The sequence below is a fragment of the Meles meles genome, chromosome 9 (genome assembly GCF_922984935.1).
Source record: "Meles meles chromosome 9, mMelMel3.1 paternal haplotype, whole genome shotgun sequence".
NCBI lineage: Eukaryota > Metazoa > Chordata > Mammalia > Carnivora > Mustelidae > Meles > Meles meles.
The window spans coordinates 82,772,913-82,792,722 of NC_060074.1; the positions used below are offsets into that span (position 1 = coordinate 82,772,913).

At 48.4% G+C, this 19,810-nt stretch overlaps 1 protein-coding gene across 1 annotated transcript in view; it reads right to left on the reverse strand.

The window, feature by feature from the left end:
- Positions 1–404: 404 nt before the first annotated feature.
- KIF5C (kinesin family member 5C) overlaps positions 405–19,810 on the reverse strand; it is a 153,540-nt gene continuing 134,134 nt past the window's right edge. The window contains exons 22-26 of the mRNA XM_046019619.1: positions 19,124–19,195; positions 16,517–16,621; positions 14,377–14,593; positions 13,144–13,256; positions 405–757 (exon numbers count right to left, since the gene is read on the reverse strand). Coding sequence (XP_045875575.1) covers positions 13,150–13,256; positions 14,377–14,593; positions 16,517–16,621; positions 19,124–19,195 — 501 coding nt within the window. The 3' untranslated portion in view covers positions 405–757; positions 13,144–13,149. The remainder of the gene's footprint in view (positions 758–13,143; positions 13,257–14,376; positions 14,594–16,516; positions 16,622–19,123; positions 19,196–19,810) is intronic.

The following is a 19,810-nucleotide window of genomic DNA, read 5'->3' on the forward strand; positions in this document are numbered from 1 at the left end:
GGTTTAGTAGCAAGCCGCTCTGGTGGATTTGATGACTTTTTGCATTTACCAAGATGTGTTTGAGTGAACAAATTCTACATTGCTACTGTCAGATTGTTTTTCTGCCTTGGAGAAATTTGCTTTGCATTTTAACAGGTGCCCTACGAAAAGGTGTCTTTTACAGCTCCAAAGATGTGACAGGGGTATTCAAAATGCTTCTTTGGGGTAATTTGTTTCGGAAAAGTGTTCAGAATGAAAATTTTGAACCTTGTAGCAGCACTTTTTTTTTGTTCCCTAAAAATATAAAGGAATGTGTTTTGCAGGAAACCAGACAGTTGCAACGGAGCATGACCCCCCCCCCCACCCATGGCACTTGGCTGCTACTCTCCCTCCCAACACCCCTCCCCAACCCCCTCCAACACCCCCCACCCGTCCCAGGGAATGGCACATTAGGGCGTTTGCTGGGATGGCAGACTGCTGAGGAAGGAGGCTCCAGGATGGCCCAGAGACCACCCAACCGCCTAGGCCCTGGCACTCGTTCCCAGGATTGAGAGTGGATCTTCTGGAATTGGCCCCTTCAGGTTTCTCAGGAAGCGAGAAGTCCAAGCACACGTCTGTACAGAGATTCTACACAGCTCAAATATCTGAAACCGGTGTACTGCAGATGGCTTGGGGTAAGCACGTGTAAAAGAAAATGGAAACCGTGTAGGAGGGGAAACAAAAAATAAAGGAATTGGTGATTAACGGAGTCCTGGACATGCTACGTAGGGAGCCGTATCTGTTGAGAGAGAACCAGAGAGAGAACACGGGAGTTAGAGGACAACGTGGAATTTCACTCCTCAGAAGAGTGTTTCGCTATTTGGAGTATCTGCAGTGATCAGATATTTAGGGAAACGTTCTAGGTATTTAGACCGGAGCTGTCCAGTAGAAAGACCACCTGAGCCACAGATTTAATTTTCAAGTGGCCACATTAAAAGTAGAAAGAAACAAGTAAAATTAATTTCAGTAATATATTTAACCCAAGAAATTCAATATATTGTCCTTTCTACAGGGGATCAGTACAATGTGTTGAGAAATCTTACGTTACGCTGTCACTCTGGGGCTCCTTCAGTCTTTCTCCCACAGTGTTTGCAACGTGGTGTAAGTTTTATACTTTTGGCACATTTCGATGTGGACTTGGGCACATCTGGAGTGCTCAGTAGCCACACATGGCTGGTGGCTATCGTGGTGGACAGCACAGCCTCCTACTTACTGCTTCTGCCCTGACAACGCTCTCTTCCAAAAATCCGTATCTATCGATCCTGGTGGTATTCAGAGTAACACCACACATTTTCTCATTCCTCAGACGGACTCCAACACCACTCGCACTTGCCAGGGGTTCTGAGGGAGGTCCCACATGCCCCCGAACCCAGGAAAGAGGTTCCTAGTCCTGACTGAAAGGTAGGACTCCACTTTCTGGGCTGATGAAGTTACTCAGAGGGCATCCCCTTGATTTCACCCACTTCCCACCAGAGGTCTGTCCCATCATACTCAGGTCTGCAGGATAAGAGTCTGGGCTAGTCCTGACTTAGAGGCCAGCCCCGAGTGGTCTCTGTCACCTTCGGACCAACTCCAGTAAAACCCACTTTCAGGAAGGAACCAAGAGGTTCAGCTTCCCCACAGCTGGGAGCCCTGGGTCTGTTAGTGGTTTTCCTATATTTTTCGGGCAGAGCTCACAGGGCTTTGTGGTGGGGAGCGAGCGACAGCAGGGGTATGTTGAGCCTCATCCTCGAGAGACTTGGGCAATGCCCAGCACAGAAATATGACAGACACTAAGAAAAGCCCATGTGCTCTTCTGATTTTAAAAGGAGCTCCATAACCTGACACACTGTGCTTTCTGGTTTTGCCTCTAGAAGGCTTAGATTCTGGTTCAGGGCTCAGCTGTGGTAAATACCCAACTCAGATTCCTGCTCCAATGCTCTCTCCCCCTCTAATGTGTTTTTCTTCACTCTCCCAACTCGTGTTATAATATTGTAAGCAACCTCATGTCGTTTATATAAGTAAGCAGGATGTAATTATAAATCAATAGAAAAAATTCAGGGTGTGGAAAAGGGTTATAAAAGTAGATAAAGAGCAAAATCGGTTGGGGGGGGGAAGAGGAGGAAAAAAAAATTCTTTATTACAATATCCCCTCCTCCCAGACACAAAAATATAAAAACTCAGAGCTCATTTGGTAAGTACCATCTCTTGTTCTGATGGTGTAACTACTCAAAGGTATAAAGCTGCTCAATCAAAAATGGCTTAAACAAACTTATATGTTACTATTCATATCATTTTTAGATGTCACAGAGAGAGATTTGTCTATGGGAAGAGCATCTTTAATGTTTAGCCTCTTTGGTAAGATTTCGTGCTTATTATTAGGACAAGAAATGAAAAATCCAAAAGCCTGGTCATACTGGTCATCTAAATTCATTTTGAGCTGAAAACCAAGTGGGATGATTCCTGAATATCCCCATTCAAATTCCCATTTTGCTTTCCTTACAGGTTCATTTCTCCAAGCACACGATCTCATGATCACTTACGGGTCACCCTGGTCCGATGGGACGGTCTTCCTATGTGCCCGGGGGCAGGGAGGTACGAGCACATGTCTTAAATTGCAGGGTTAGGGCTTACAGTGATGACAGCAGGCACCTCATGCTGACAGAGCCTCGTGTTAGACACACACTCAGTGGGTGGCCTCAGCAATGCCCGCGGACTGTGAAGTCACACGATTCCCAACCAGCCGGCCTTTCATTCAAATCCCCCACCCCTCCATGTGCAAGAGTAGCACGTCTGGCTAACAATAACGAAGAAACAAGGGGCCCCAGAGGACACCCAGCCTGCTTAGTCACCTCAACGAGGGCGAGAGAAGACAGACATCGAAAGGCTGCGGAAAGGAAAAACACAGGGAGTCCACCAATAAATCATCCTTTAATCTCAAGAGCTTGTTCTTCTTCATCCTAAGTTACAGATCTTTCCAGCCTGTCTGCCAATGCAGTCTTCCCAGCAGGCCCAAGAAGAAAGGAGTTGGCTGAGATACTCCCATCCATCCCCCAGCTATCTGAATGTTCATCTCTTCTGATAAATTCAGGAGAGAAAATGGACAGAACGTATAAAGGTAAATGGCTTAGCTCCTGCAGAAACCACTTCTGACCATTCTGATCGCCGAGAGCGGCCAACCTGGAAAGGCTGGCAAACCTCGAGAAGACTGACAACCCAGCTCTGTTGACCCTCTTGGATGACTTGGAGTTGTTACTCTCCGGAAAGCACGGTACTGGCCCGAGTGACCCGCTAGGAGGCCATCCCTGGGTCTCTGCCAAATTGGAGATGGTAATTCAGAGTGGCAACGTGTGACCAGGCTTAGAAGGAAATAAAATTGCCTCTCTTTAGAAGGGGTGAGAAAGCTGAAGAAAGAAGCGAATTATACAAGGGTTTTGTTTTGCAAGAAGTATTCAGAGATTTTCCCAACTTCAGCTTTTGCAATTGCTCGCAAGCGGATTTATGCTTAATCCAAATAGTACATAGTTTTACCTTTTCTCTTGCATTTCTACCACTCGGTGCCCACATTGTAAGAATGGCCAATTGTACTCTATGCACCTCTGCTGGAGAGAAGTGGGTTTATCTCCCAGGAGCATTAGTGCAGACTGCTGTGTGGGGGAGAATCATTCTTCCTTCCAGGTCCTCACGATTGCTCCCTTTATGCGCACAATGCTGGTTTCCAAGTCCCATGCCACAGTGCCCACGTGTACTTCCTTCCGCCCCCTCCCTGAGTCCTGCTTTGTCTATGCTGCTTAGGTATGCCCCCGGGACCACTGTAACAGTGGCCGATACTTAGGTGGCTCTCATTTCTCCTAGAACTTTCCACTCCACTTTCGCATCTCTCATCCAGTTCTCAGAGGAAGCTTGTGGTGAAGGAGGTGCTATGGGGGCACCTGGGTGGCTCAGCTGGTTAAGCCTCTGACTTCACGACCTCAGACTCCAGCAGGGAGTCTGTGGCTCTCTCCCTCTGCCCCTCCCCCAACTCGTGCACACTAGCACGCATGCGCTCCCAAAGAAATAAATAAAATCTTAGAGAGAGAGAGAGAAGGTGCTATGATCATAACTTCTCCACACCTAAGAATTCTGTCTGGAGTGACAAGGCTGGGTTTTCCTCAACTAAAATAAGACACCGCAACCGAGAGAATGCAGAAGCAGATATGACAATCCAGGGTCATCGTCCACTAAACCAAATATTAAAGAGCTTTGCAAAACTGCAAAGCAATTGCCATTCTCCATTTTGTTTTGGAAAATAATTACGTTTCATTAAAAGTGGCATTTGCGTTAACAGTAGTGATACTTGAAATTTTTTTTGCATCAATTTATATCAATAACATAAACCATATCAAGAGATACAGTCCAGGAATATAAAATCTCTTTGATGTCAGTACTCTTATTTAAGACTACAAGGGGTCTTAAGGCCAGGAACCTTGGGAAATGCTGCACAGGGGATCAGAGTTCAGGGTCCACCACGGACAAGATGTGTGATCCGGACAGTTCACTTGGCCTCTTTGTAAAATGTAGGATGGTGTAACATCAACATGGGCCAACGCCGGGTGCCTGCTCCTGCCAGGAACCTGCCTAAGCTCTCTGTGTATTAATGCATTGAATCCTCACAGCCACTTACTTAAGTACGGTCATTTGACACATTTTACAGAGGACAGGGAGGCACAGAGAGATGAAGTAACTTACCTAGGACATGGCCAAGCTGGGATTCAACTCTAGGCAGCCCAGCTCCATATCCTGAACCCACAGTCCCTCAGCTATGTATCCTGCTTGTAACAGATCCCCCCCTGCAGAGAGGGGACTCACATTCTTGTGACTCAATCATTTCATTGCTAGGATTTCCCAATAGCAGTAGCAAGTCGGACCGTCCAGCGGCTCAGGTGTAGACCACCGGTGTGGCTTAAAGATCCTATGTGGCTTGCTGTGAAGATGGCTTCCTGACTTCACTACTTTGGAGGATTAAATCTGAAAGCAGCTTCATGCCCACCCTTCACGTAGGGAGTGGACCCATTTCTGCTGTGGGCACAAGGCAACTTGTACATTTTAGGTATATGGGATATTTTTTATTTGTGATTAAGTGGGTATCATCACCGAGAGAATGGCCAAGGTGAAGCCCAGCAATGATGCAAGATGGTTTGGATCCTGGTACTCAGGACAGAGAGGAGAGTAACAAGAAGGAAAGACAGATTTAGAAAAGCAAATAGAGTGTAAATGAGGAAGTGCCAGCCTGAGTCAGTCAGGGTAAACTAAGTCAGGGTAACTCAGATAGGGTAAACTAAGGACTAAGGTCAAGGGCTGCCTTTTTGTTCTATGGTCAAAAGCTTCAAAAGAAAATTCTATTCTGCCTGAGGTAGAGGAAAACAATGAAGCGGGAGGCAGGTGCGCGGGTGTTGAGAGGTGAACTTCCTAGTTCAAAGACAGAAGAGCTAGAGGCCTATGTGGACCTCAAGTTTAGGGCTTTAGATGAAGGTAGTAAATGTGGGGAAATGGCCAGGGACATTCAGTCAAATAAATCTGAGGTTTAAGTACTAGCCTAGAAAATACTGGACTTCCTGTCTCTAAGGTACACTTGGAATTTCCCCTTTTCAGTATAGCTTCCTGTGACCATACTTTTTTTTTTTTTTTAATTTTTTTTAAAGATTTTACTTATTTGACACAGAGAGAGAAAACACAAGCAAGGGGAACTGTAGGCAAAGGGAGAGGGAGAGAGCCTGATGCAGGACCCCAGGATCATGACCTGAGCTGAAGGCAGACACTTAATCCACTGAGCCACCCCGGTGTCCCTGTGACAGACTTCAGAGTAGGAAACCATTTGCGCATTCCAAAGGTCCGGGCCAAGCCTGAAGAGCCTGGCTGTGACTGGCACATGGGCAACATGGGGTCCAGGATTTCAGGGCCTCAGTCACAGATGACCTTTGGGGCAGCAAAAGGGAACAGTCGTGAAAGCCTGGAGATCTGTGTTCTGTGTCTGCTTCCAGCACACAACTTAAGAATGTAAAGATAGTACTTTTACTAACAACTAATGGATCTATTCACAATAAAGGCCTTAAAGTGTAAAACCTGAAGAGGACAGAGCCATCCTACAGTGACTGTCACACAAATCAGAGATACGGAGGTCATAACAGTACACCTGGTCTGCTTTGATGGCTCTTTGGAGCTGCACTCACCCCTGTGAACCTGCTCTAAACCGCAGACGGGCTTTTCCAAGGCTGCATGAAATCACAGTCTGAAAACATGGGACAGCGTCTCCGTGACAACCCTCATGAGTCCCCGTTGGCTCTACCACTGTGATTTTACCCAATATTTTGTCAAAGTTTACTGAAACTTTATATTTTTTAAAGGCTTTATTTACTTATTTGAGATGGCAGGGCGAGGGGGAGGGGAGCAGAGCAGAGGGAGAGGAACAAACAGGCTCCATTCTGAGCACAGTGACGCAAGGCTCGACCCCACGACCCTGAGATCATAACCTGAGCCAAAACCGAGTCAGACACTCAATGAACTGAGCCACCCAGGCGCCCCAAAACTTCATAGGCTGTGATTTCTAGACTTAATATGTGTGTTTTTTTAATAAAAGCACCATCCTCAAAATAACAGTCTTTATCTACATCAACAAAGTGAGTGGCATTCTGGGCCTTTCGTTCATTTCACAGTATTTTCAATTTCATGTTTTTCTTTCCACAAAAATCTGAAGCATCATCTATGCATACTCTAGGGGTGCCTGGGCGGCTCAGTTGGTTAAGTGGGTAAGCATTCGCCTCTAGATTTTAGCGGGTCATGACCTCAGGGCAGTGAGATTGAGCCCTGTGTCAGACTCTACGCTCAGCAGGGAGTCAGCTTCTCGCTTGCTCCCTCTTCCTCTCCTGCCCACACTTTCTCTCAAATAAATAGTCTTTTTTAAAAATATGTGGGTATTCTAGATTATCTAGCTCACTACCTTACAACCAAGCATTTCCACACAACTTTAGCCCCACGCGTGCTTTATGCTACGACCAAGTGGACGCTACTGCTCATGGCTTAAATATCATCCAGCTAAAGCTGGATGCAAGGGGACAATGATGTGTTCCAGTCACATCACTGCAAAATGGCTTGCAGGTATGCAGCAATTCTACAGTGTCTTACTTCCTTCCTCCCTCCCTCCCTTCTTTCCTTTCCCTTTTTCTCTTTCTCTCCTCCTCTCTTTTCCTTCCTTTCCTTCCCTTCCTTTTTTTCCTTCAATATACACCCAACAAGGGGCTTGAATTTATAACCCCAAGATCAAGACTCACATGCTCTACCAACTGAGCCAGCTAGGCACGCCTCAGTGGTTTTAACACAGAAAGGGAATGAAAGAAGTGAGCCCTGTCATGACACACAGACGCAGCCTAGGCAAGTCAGACTCTACCAGAAGAAATGAATACCAGAGTCACATTGCACCCAGCTCTTTTCAGAGAAAAGCCATTTTTCATTAACTTCTGCTAAGGTTGGTAATTTGATTTGGGTTTATGGTTCATTTCAATCTAACTTCTAAATTTGTTTTGGACTTGGTAGTTGTTTAAGATCTGTAAGTACACGTTATTGTAAATTTGCAAATACCTAATTATAATAATAAAAACCTCTGGGTAATATGAGAACTTTATCCCCTTAAAAGTACTCTGCTTATATTCAAATCTGAGAAATAATGGTCTAAGCATGGGAGAGTCAAAAGACCCTTTTTCTGCAAAGCCTTTTAGCGAGGTTCCAGCGGTGCCCCACTGGCGACATCTGGTGGACACATTTGAACAAACACCCACTGGCTTATCAAAGGACCACCAGGAAAGGAGGTCCAACTCCAGGGCCCGCAGAACCAGGGAGCCCGAGGAGATATTTAAATGATGTCTGCATTAAATGTGGGGCCATGAATAAGCACTCAGTCCTGCCTCAGAGGTCTGTTTCACACCTTATCTCTTTTCCAGGCTGCAACACCATCTACCACCTGCCAACAGTGGTCCTTCCTCCCCTGCCTTCCCATCACCCAGATTGTAGCTCCTCTCAGGCGGCCAGTACCCCCTAAAAGCAATTCTCCCATTTCCCACATTATCAATCTCCCCGGAAGAGCCCCTAGGAGAGCCCCTTCTCTGACTCTCATGCACCCCACCCTTTCCATGGGGTTCAGCACAGGGTAGTCTTTCCCAGTGATGAACCAGGTCCCACCACTCCCAGGCCCAGAGCTCCCCACGGCCCCACACACTCAGATTGCACCCTATGCTGCTGGCCTGGCCTCAAAGGCCTCATCAATCTGGTCCCTCCTTCCCTCCCCCGACAATCCCAATTACGAAGGTCTCTGTGTTCTCTGGGCTCTGGCCCCATCAGCCTTCCTGATTCCTCAAACATACCAGCCATCCCCACCTTCCAGCCAGTGTGCTACTCTTCCTGTTACTGCGTGGCTGGTACTTGTCATCATTCAGTGCTCAGCTCAAATGCCACCCCCTCTAAATGTCGTTCCGTCTCCATCGCATTAATCTGTTCCTATTTTCCTCAGAACCATACCACTACTCGAAGTTCCCTTGTTATTTGCTGTCCATCTCCCTGCAAAAAGAGTATTACTGCACAAGAACAGAGCCTTTGTCTCACTCGTTGCTAAACCAAGTAAAGACCAGGCTCTCTGTACCTGACCCCATTTTGCAGATGATGAAACTTGCCCAACATCACAAAGCAGTATAGCCAAGGCCAGGGCTGGAACCCACGGCCGCCAATCTCCTATCCCATGTCCGTACTTTGCTGCACTGGACTGTTCCATGCCCAGCTCTGCAGCTTGAAAAAGATTTCCCCTCCCTCTGGCAGCCCCCCTAAATTTGAACTAGCTGAGATAGGCAACAGTATCCTGAGTTCTGATTTCTCCATGTTGGCATTTTCAGTCACTCTGAAACTTTGAGCATATAAACATACAATGTATTATTAGCCCCAGGGGTACAGGTCTGTGAATCGCCAGGTTTACACACTTCACAGCACTCACCATAGCACATACCCTCCCCAATGTCCATAACCCCACCCCCCTTTCCCAGCCCCCCTCCCCCCAGCAACCCTCAGTTTGTTTTGTGAGATTTGAAACTTTGAGCATAAGCCAAAATACTCATTGTGACTAAATTCCTTGAAACCTGAAATGAAGCAGAAAGAAACCTAGGGATATCCAGATGTTGCCCAAGTACAAATATGCTGCTCTGGCTTCAATAAGAGGGCTGGGAAGAGCTGGCAGCTGAGATCATTTCTCCCTAGAACAGACACACCTCAGAGTGAGCATCCCAAAGACCAGGAAAGATCACCTCAAACGGTTTTGATCCCAAACAGCAATGAATCTCACATTTCCAGTTATTTATTTTTCTTTCCTTTTTTTTTTTTTTTTAAGATTTTATTTATAGGGGCACCTGGGTGGTTCAGTGAGTTAAAGCCTCTGCCTTTAGCTCAGGTCATGATCCCAGAGTCCTGGGATCGAGCCCTCCATTGGGCTCTCTGCTCAGCAGGGAGCCTGCTTCCTCCTCTCTCTCTGCCTGCCTCTCTGCCTACTTGTGATAAATAAATAAATAAATTTTATTTATTTTAAATAAATAAATAAAATAGATAATAAATACAATCTTTTTAAAAAAGAGATTTTATTTATTTATTTGAAAGAGACAGAGAGAGAGCACACATTTAAGTAAGCACAAACAGGGGAAGGAGCAGAGGAAGAGGGAGAAGCAGGCTCCCCACAGAGCAGGGAGCCCAATCTGGGGCTCAATCCCAGGACCCTGGGATCATGATCTGAGCTGAAGGTAGACGTTTAACCGACTGAGCAACCCAGATGCACCTCCAATTATTTTTTAAAAAATGATTTTGCATTTTCTTTCAATGATAATTTCCCAATTAATTGGCTATTATCTTTTTTTTCCTCCCCAGTCTTTTTTGTAAAAGTAGTCAATGTTCTTTTTCATAACTTTTAGACAAATAAATGATAATATCTTTGAAACACTTTATATTTGGCCTTTTTTTTTTTAATATTTTATTTATTTGACAGAGAGAAATCACAACTAGGCAGAGAGGCAGGCAGAGAGAGAGGAGGAAGCAGGCTCTCCGTGGAGCAGAGAGCCCGATGCGGGGCTCGATCCCAGGACCCCGAGATCATGACCTGAGCTGAAGGCAGAGGCTTTAACCCACTGAGCCACCCAGGCGCCCCTTATATCTGGTCTTAGCATCAAACAGGATACTCAGTCATGGACCTTCCCCACTCAGTGGTGAGAATTTAGGGCGAGGGACTAAAAACTATGTTGCAACGACTATGTGAATTAAAGGAGACCATAAGCCAACATTCATCCACCACCTACTGTGGGCCACGCAGCACTCTGCTACTCTCTACGGCAGCAACGGTTTTATGGTGCACCTGCTAGATGCCAAGCAACTCAGAGGTATGACCTCAGTGAGTCCTCATTTCACAACCAGCGATCCAGGGAAAGGATTCTCCCCATTTCACGGACGAAGAAGTGAATCTAAGGGTAAGTAACTTCGGGAGGGCAGAAGACCTAGCTAACACCATGACCACCTCCCGCCTAAAGCCAGGTTCCTCGACCACACTGCCATCCTGATAACCAGAAAGGTGCCTCTCTGTTTTGTGATGCAGAGAATGCACCCAGCTACAGGAGTTGTACGTACGGGGAGAGTGGCTCAAGGGGGCTCCAGCTGCAGAGAAAACAATCAAATTCCCTTATACCACCTCAAGTTAAAGAAAGCAATGGATCACCAGGATGGGTGAGGGTGGTTCTATTAGCTTTAAGGTCTAAGAAGTCTCACCAGACCTACTGCCTCTCCAGCTCAAGTGTGAGAAGGGAACATTTTGCTGTATGAAGCTTACGCAAAACATGGGTCTGACAGACCCTTATGAGACTGCATGAGGGAAGTGGCTGTGCGCTGCACAGTCTCTGGACCCCAGAATCCCTGGGCCTGTGTACTTATGGAGAGCCTGCCGGGAGCCCAGCACGGCCACCTCGCTGCATGCTTACACCGAAGGAGGTTAGGTAGGTACTGCATGAGCGCGGCTCTGCTGTGTAGTAAGGGGCTCAGTCGGCACAGGCTCCGGCTGCCCACCCAGGACCCATCGCTTTGTCCTCAGCTAAGGAACAGTAGCACTCTTGGGCACCCAGGTGGCTCAGTCGGTGAAGTGTCTGCCTTCAGCTCAGGTCATGATCCAAGGGTCCTAGGACTGACCCCCACATCGGGCTCCCTGCTCAGGGGGGACCCTGCTTCTCCCGCTCTCTCTGCCTCTGCCTCTTCTCTCTCTCTCAAATAAATAAAATCTTTAAAAAAAATAATAAAAAAATAAAGAAAGAACACTATCCTTACGTGGTGCAGTGATGTGCCCAGCTCAAAGCTGCTGCTTTCCAGCCCCCCTCACAGCTGGACCTGGCCATATGCCTCAGATCTGGCCAGAGGGACGCAGGCATCCACACTACGTGGACTTCAGGAAGGCCATGAAAGGAAGCGGATTCAGCTGAGAAGGGGCTTTTGCCTCTTCCCGGCTTCCTTTCTGCTTATTGACCACGGTGTGTGGGCATGAGAACTAGAATGGAAGCCGTTGAGGTGACCTTGAAGAAGGAAGGTACTTGCTGAGGACAGGACCACCCTGAGGTTTCCTTCACACGGCAGAGAAACTCACTTGCACCCTAGAGACGCCACAGTTCCCTCAGGACAGGAGTCCTCGAACTCTGGTGGCCAACGACATCGCGTGTGGTGCTCAGTAAACACGCAAAGGCCCAGGCCCGAAGCTGCTTCACGAAGCCTAGGTCTTGGGTGCCAGGGAATACTGATGCCCACCCGAGTTCAAGAACCACCGCTTTAGGTTTCTATCCTACGCTGCCTCAAAGGAGCGTACAGCTCCCTTCGAGGGCCAGCCCCAACACCAACAACATGCCGTCAAAAGCAATTTTGTAACACCCACATTTTTTTATCTGTAATGGAAAGTGATCAGCTCTGAATGGGGTGGCCCGCTGCCGAGACAACTTCCATCCACCCTTTTAGGATATGGCAGATGGTCGTGGACATGCCGTCCACCCCCGGGCTGCCCCGGCCTTCCCTCCTGTTCCCCGATCTGACCAGTGCCTGTCCTGCTCCTTGGCATGCTGCCTGGGGCAGCGCCGGAGAGAGCTGTGTGGGGGCAGCCGCCAAGCTTGCTCCTTGGCAGCTTTTGCGTGAGCCTTAGCAGTGTTGTCATATCCCCTAAGAGAGGGCTCCAGACCCTCACCTCACGTCCCTTACCTTGATCGGAAAGGACAGGAGAGGAGTCAGTGCTCTGTGGAGTTGGCCATGCCCACTGTGGCCTGGCCATGCCAGCCTGCCTGTCTTGCAAGCTAGCTTCCTTAGTGAGGGCTCAGAGTCCAAGGACAACATTTGGAGCTACCCCCTCCCATCCACAGGTTACTGGTTCAAAGTCAGAGTTTTCCGGCCTCCTAGTTGTTTGTCCGCCCCACCCAACCAGTAACCTCTTTTCTCCACCTCAAGTACAAAAGGACCGTTGGTGCTCTCTCCTTCTCTTTTCTAAAGTGTATCACTTTTTGTGTTTGTTTGCTGGTAGAACAATCCCACGCATGTGGATTGCAGGAAGAAAAATTATAGACCATCATCTCAAATAAAAAAAGGTGGTCCCGACCTACCTAGATACAAATTAGCACCATTCTTAAAAACCCCTATTTGTTGAGTTCAGAGAGCAATTATAAAAACATGACTTTCTCTATCTGGCCCTTTCTTTATATTCAGTTCCCAAAACTTAAAGCAACCACCCACGTCTGTCTGCTCTGGGCGAAAGCAGTTGACAAACAGGTAATGCCCTTCTGGATGCCAGCTGCACAGGGAAGTCCCACAGACAAAAGAGAGCTCCAGTGAGTCATTTGCCACACCCTCCTCCATCCCCTGGGAGGGTCCCCAGCACCAGGTGGCCCTAGTGAGAAGACCTGGAGGCTCTTCTCGGAGTTGAGGTAGGCAAGCTACCCTCCCAGGCACCCGTTCTAGGAGATCGAAACTGCTCACTCTCGCAGGGGCACATGCCAGGGGCTGAGAACCAGGTAGGGGCAGGGATCCAGCCCTGGGCTGCCCCAGACGGAAACCACCAGGACACCAACGACTCACTCGTATTTATTTCTGGTAGTGAGCGGAGTTTGAAGAGCCGCCTCCTCCCCCTCGGATGGCGTGGACGGCTGTTGGAGATGATGCCGGGTAGTGTCCAGGGCGGATGGGCTTGGCTGTGTCCGACAGAAAGGACAGCAGTTTCAGGTGGGTGTAAATGGCCACACCCGCAGAACCACAGGTCACATGTGAAAACCAAGACACACAGTTTTTATCATTACAATTCTCATCGAGCACCAGACCTTTCTGGAAGCAGGATGTCTGCTCTCCCGACAGTACAGTTTGCTAAACCAGGGCACCCAATGGTTAGGGCACAGTCAGAACTTAGGTATCAATTACTTTAATTCTGGCTGAGGAAAATTCGAAGGACTTTCAGTTTTATCTAAGGCAGGTAACACTTGGGTTCCAACGGCATCTGCGTAGCCCCTGAAACTGGGTGCAGATTTCTCCCTATGATGCACTTTCTGGGAAGAAGCGCCATAGTTTCTGGATTTACAAAGAGCACGGAATCGATAAATGCAATGACACATTAATCTAAGGTATGATCTAAAAACCAGACACACGAAGTTGTTGGTTTACAAAACATCTGCATAGCATTATCTGATGGGAAATAATATCACGTTAATCGGAAGCATTTCAGTTTAAAAAAAAAGCTCTTCAGAGAACATTCCTAAATCCCTTTGCCACTTGTGGCTCCACCCTGGGAACTAAGACTTAGCAGCTACACCCCATTGTCAGCACGAGCACAACGCCCAAATCCAGGTTTGGCAGAGGTGGACGTCCAGGCCCCCTTCCCCGCTGGGAGCCACACCCTGCTCATGGAGGCCCGCCTCGCTCTTCCCAAGGTGCTTCCAAACGAGCCCTTGCAAGTGGCTCTCCCTGAGGCTTCTGGCTACACCCCCGCCCCTTCGCGTTCTGCCTGGTACAGAACAGAAGGGGCCTTTGGGCCTTGCTGAGAAGCAGCCAAATAACCTTTCGCTGACAGCCTAAGCTGGCCACCTGCTCTGCTCAGCGCAGCGGCTCTGAGGGCCACACTGTGCGCTGCAGCCTCTGGCGACAAGGGAGCAGGGGCCTGACACTGCCATTCTCCCAGGAGAAGTGCAGGGGGCCTGGAGGCACCAGCCACCCCAGCTGCCGCCGGCCTGATTACAGCCTGGCAGATGTTCCAGAACACCAGTGCTTCCGGCCAGCAGAGCCCTGCCTTCCGCCAGGGCCGCAGGGCAGGGGCACACATACCGATCTGCGCCGAGTGGGCCCTCCTGGCCATGTTCTTGGCCCGCACGGCCTCCTTGATGCGATCCACCTCCTGCTGGTAGCGCTTGCGGTCCCGCATGGCGTTCTCCTTGGCCTCCTTCAGCGCGCTCTCCAGGGCCTTCACACGCTCCGCTGTGGCGCGCAGCCGCTTCTCCAGCTTGGGTAGCTCACAGCGCAGGTCTGCGTTGTCCCGGACCAGCTGCGGGGAGAGCGGACCCGGGCGACTTATGGGGGGGAGGGGCAAAAGGAGGCGGCAGGAGGGGCAGACATCCACAGGAGGACGGCCAGACAAGCAGCCTCGCTAGGTCGGCTTGGGACGTCCACATGCCCGTTGAGCGATGCTAGGCAGGTTCAAAAGCCCTGGGTACAGGGCGTGCATGTTCTAGAGCTCTCTGCAGGCCTCGGCCCGTGCAGGAAGCGCTGTCTCCACCAGCGTGTGGTTTGGACCCACTCTGCAGCATATCCCGAGGCTCACAGGTGACTCTGGGACATTTTCGTTCTCTTATTACTTAAGACCCTCAGTTAAGAAGCAACAGGTGTGGGGCACCTGGGTGGCTCAGTGGATTAAGCCGCTGCCCTCGGCTCAGGTCATGATCTCAGGGTCCTGGGATCGAGCCCCGCATCGGCTCTCTGCTCCGCGGGGAGCCTGCTTCCCCCTCTCTCTCTGCCTGCCTCTCTGCCTACTTGTGATCTCTCTCTCTCTCTGTCAAATAAATAAATAAAAAATCATTAAAAAAAAAAAAGAAGCAACAGGTGAGACTGGGCACGTTCAGGGTGGTTTGGCTGCAGATTGGTGGTTGCCGGAGGAGGGGTCGGGGAGGATGGGTGAAAGACGTGAAGGAGATTAGGACACTTATGGTAATGGGCACTATGTATAGGATTGCTGAACTGATACATTGTACCTCCGAAAATAATACAGCACTGTATGTTAATTATGGAAATAAAAATAAATACAAATTAAAAAAATAAAAATAAAATGAAGGAATATATTTTTTTTAATTTTTAAAAAGAAAGAAAGAAAAAGAAGCAACAGGCTTGCACTGGGTTAAAAAAAGAAGAAAAAAAAAAGGCTCAAGAGCCAGCTCTATTATTTCCTGACATCTGACTTGGTAAGTCATCCAACCCCTACACATCTCAGGTTTCTCACCTATAAAAAAGGAGAGGATATAAGAAGAGGATTGTGCGAATCCCAGTGGATCCAGAAAAAGTTTTGAAAATCGGAAAGTGCTGTACGAACACTACCTATCCCGAGGCCACACCTGCTTTCTTTACCAGCTCCAGCGCCTGGCAGAGAGCAGGTTTTTAATGGTTATTAAAACATTCACTGAATTCACAAATAAAATAATTAATGAATTTCAGAGCCCTATTTCACATTAGTGACTCAGACTACAGTTTCTGCTTCTGTATTTCTCATCAATAATTTGTTGGAATGACTTCAACCATATTGAATCTGTCATCCTCCCTTTGGGGAGAAATGCCATCCTAGGTAATGCTGAAGGATGTAGGCCCGAGAGAGAGCATCCCCTTAGCCATGCAGTCCAACAAGTGGGACCATTTTTATCACATTCCAAATCTTTAGGATTTAGGGGAAACATGAGCATTCCAGTATTTATACAGAAAGGAGGCAAACGCCTGCCTTGATCGCCAGTAGATTTGGCCATGCACTCTGCTGTCCCTCTCAATAAACTCCAGAGCCTCATAAGAACCGAAGAGGGTGCCCAGGAAATAGGGAAACAGAGCAGAGAGAAAATAAAGCAGATCACTTCCTCTCTCAGTCTGTTTCTTCAGCTGCAAAAATAAGGCGCCTGAACCGGCTCAGTGGAATTCACTTTGCCTTTTGTGCAGCCTGTGGGTCCAGTGCTGGGACTGGAGGCAGGATGCTAAGGCAGGGTGGGAACACCCCACTTTCCAAAACCCGGAGCTCAAACTCCATTCCTTCCATCTGCTTAGATAAAAGACTTTTATATGTAAGGGAAGTCACTGAAGACTAATTAAAGGACTCCAGGGACCTGTCTGGCACCCCTGGTGATGCAGAGCCTTCTCCTGGAACTGTGGCTAGATATAGTGGGGTTTCTTCCCGGGACAGTAAGGGAAGCACAGGAAGCTGGCACAACTCTCCTACCTGTTTGTGAACCTTTGTGAGCTGCTCCAGGTTATTCTCCAGGAAGGAAATTTTTTGCTTCTGGGCAGCACTGCCCCCTCCGTCATCGCTGTCCAGCTCCACACTCTGCAACAACACGAGGGGTCAATGGGCCTGAAGGCTCCCCCCGGCCCCAGCCCCAGTATAAACTGGACCACATTCTAGTTCTTCTTTATAAAAACCACTACCCCCAATCCCACCAATGGTTATTCTGAAAGTGGATATAAGGAGAGGTTCTAAAAGTTGAGACTTAGTGACCTTCCCAGTGAATTCCTTTGGTTGATGTCAAGGGTTTTCTGAGCATTATAGAGAATTGAAAACAAAACAAAATAAAACTCCCAATCTTCCTTTGAAAGATACAGATTAGTTCTCTCTGTGAAATTTACCTCTCCCTTGCAGCGGGTAAATAGACTTTCCTTTTCAAAAGGAACTGTTCCAAAACTCAAGAAGAATCAGCGTGAAAACATCAACCCAAGATCTAAGCCTGATTTCAAACATCCCAACTAAGCTAAGTAGTCACCAAGCTGTTGGGCAAGTGCCTATGGTCCTACCGGGAAGTCTCAGTGGCCATTGCTTGTCCCTTCAGCTTCCAATCCCATAAAATTAGTTAATGAATCCATCTCAACTAGTCACAGCTTCTGAGTGCTGTTGCTGGATAAACTCTTGAAATTCATTAGATCTTGAGATGGACAAAAAGTGCCCTTCTGGGCCAGGAGGTCAACTGAGAAAACACATGTGCAAATATCCTAGAGCTCAGAATGGCAAGGCGTCCTTGCTGCCTCTGATTCCAGAGGAGACCATCTTCCCTCCTCCTGAGAGGAGACGGCTGCGTGCAGATCTCAAACCCGTGTCTCTTCGGCCTACATCTGGGGTTCTCGAACTTTGCCCAGAGGAGGGTTTGTTAAAACTCAGATTGCTGGGCTCCACCCCCAGTCTCTGCTTCAGCGGACCTGGGGGGGTCTGAGAATGTGCATGTCTAGTGAGCACCCCAGTGATGCCAAAGCTGCTGGCCAGATAACCACACACTGAAAGCCACGGGTCCTTACTCAAGAGTTTTATATCCTGAAATCAGGGAAGCCCAATCTTAAGCTCCCTTGGACCCCCTCCTCCCTCTGACTGAGCATTTCCAGTTCTTGCCATTATCTCTGCAGTCTCCCTCTCCAACCCCTCTGCTCTTGCCTCTCCCTCCTACCTGGTCCAGGTCTGGTCATTTCTATTTTGATAACTGTGCTCACTACTTGCCTGCCCCGCCGCTGCCATTCAGGCCTTAAACTCACCTATCATTCTCCACCTTCCTTTATTTTCATTTCCAGGCCAGGAACTATTCTGTCGGGGGTCATGGCAAATCCATGCTCTGACCTTCAGTTGGACACTCAGCATGCTTTCAGCACGGCTCAGCAATGCTTTCACTCATCCCTGACAAATGTCCCCCATGCCCCCTCCCCCACCCTCCCAGGCTGCCTGAGCCTTCTCTGGGCTGTGGGGCCTCCCCATTGTCTTCCTGCCTTCTCCATCAAGGACAGAACCTCCACATTAACCGAGAAGATCAAAGTCGTCGGACGCACCTTTGGAAGATGCAGTGGAGTGTCTGAAGATGAAGATGGAATGTCTCCATCTCCACTCTCCACTACTCCTCTCTGGGAAATTGTATCCCTTCCCCTGGCCAAGCCTGACACACCCAACCATGCTGTTACTTCCGTCCACGCAGATTGGACCCCATCAGCCCCTCCTCTTTTGTTATATACGTTTCACCCCTTTCCCTTAGCTCCTTCACGTGCGCACACACACACGTGCATACTTTTAAATACACCTTCCTTCCATCCTACCACACCGCTGGCCATGGCGCATTGCCCTCCTCTATCACACTTAAACATATTTAAAAGAGCAGTCCCCGGCTGCTCCCACCTCTCCCTCCTTCCTGAAACTTCGGCTGCTGCTCTGGGATTCACCACATGGTGACTCCCCAAGATCCCTTGGGAGGCACGAGGACCCACGAAGCCCAGAGTCAGAAGTCACATGCCCCGGATTCCAGTCTATCTCCACTTCAGGTTACTTAACCTCTGAGCCTGTCTCCACTAAGAACCGAACAGTAAGGACCACGTACACGGTTGCCAGGAAGAGCAAATGAGACACAGGTTCAAGCGCTTCATGCGCTCTGACCCAGCCCCTGGTGGCCCCTCACAGGCAAACGGGAGGCTCCTGCTTCTAATTTCTCCGGGTTTCTGGCATTGCTCACCAAGCTTCAGAGCAGCACTGCCTGACGGGATTCCCTGGATTTTCCCCCCATCACACACGTCAGCTCTCACACTGCAGCTAGATAGGTATGTGTGCATTTCAAATGAAAGGCCAGGGAAAAGATTATAACTTCCTTTTACTAAGAAGAAAAAATCAGATGGAAAAATATTCCCAAGTACTTTTTTCCTTTTTTTTTTTTTGTCTCCAGTACATTCTTTGAATACATTTTCTGGCATGAAGTAATTAATTTTTAAGCACAACCAGCCCCAATTTAAGAAAGTGATATTTCAACAGAAAATGATTCTTTCTGTCCATATTTTCTTCTCAGTCCTGGTCGCAGAAAATAGAACTCACCTTTTTAACCCGGGCAGTCAGATCCTGGACAAAGAGTTTCCGGAGGTTATGCAGAGTCTGCAGTTCCCGAGACTGGAAAGGAAGATAGTGAAAATGTCACTAAAGTGGGGGAGACACCTTGAATTCAGGACACAATGGCGCCGGACCATCTGGTAGCCTCAATGACCCAGACGGATCCCACCTGCTCTGCGAGCCCGCCATCCAGGCCACGGGGCTCCCACACTTTCCCTGGCTTTCCCACCACATATGTCCACCCCCTCCATCTGTCTCAAGACTACCCCCAGGGGCAGAGACTGGGAGCTCAAACCATGAACTAAAATGGAACAGAGCCAACTTGTTAGTGGTGTTCTAAATAGAACTTTTCCTCTGCCTTCAACTACAAAAGTTAACACAAAAATTTCTCACAAAAAAACTACAAAAGTTCTCACAAAAATTCCTAGTTGGCTGTGTTACATCAGGATGGATTCTTTTTTTCCTCTAATTTATCATGTACGCATTGCACAAAATGCCTGCAAGTCTAAATAGAAAGTTACCCACAATCTCTCCCATCGTAGCAGACCGACATTTTTCATATCTCCACGCCCCATTTCTGGCCCTGGGCCGTGTGCACTGGCTTGACGTCACTCCAGCTCATGGATGAGGTAGGTAGTGAGCCTTCTACCCACGTAACCCTGGGCAACCTACCTT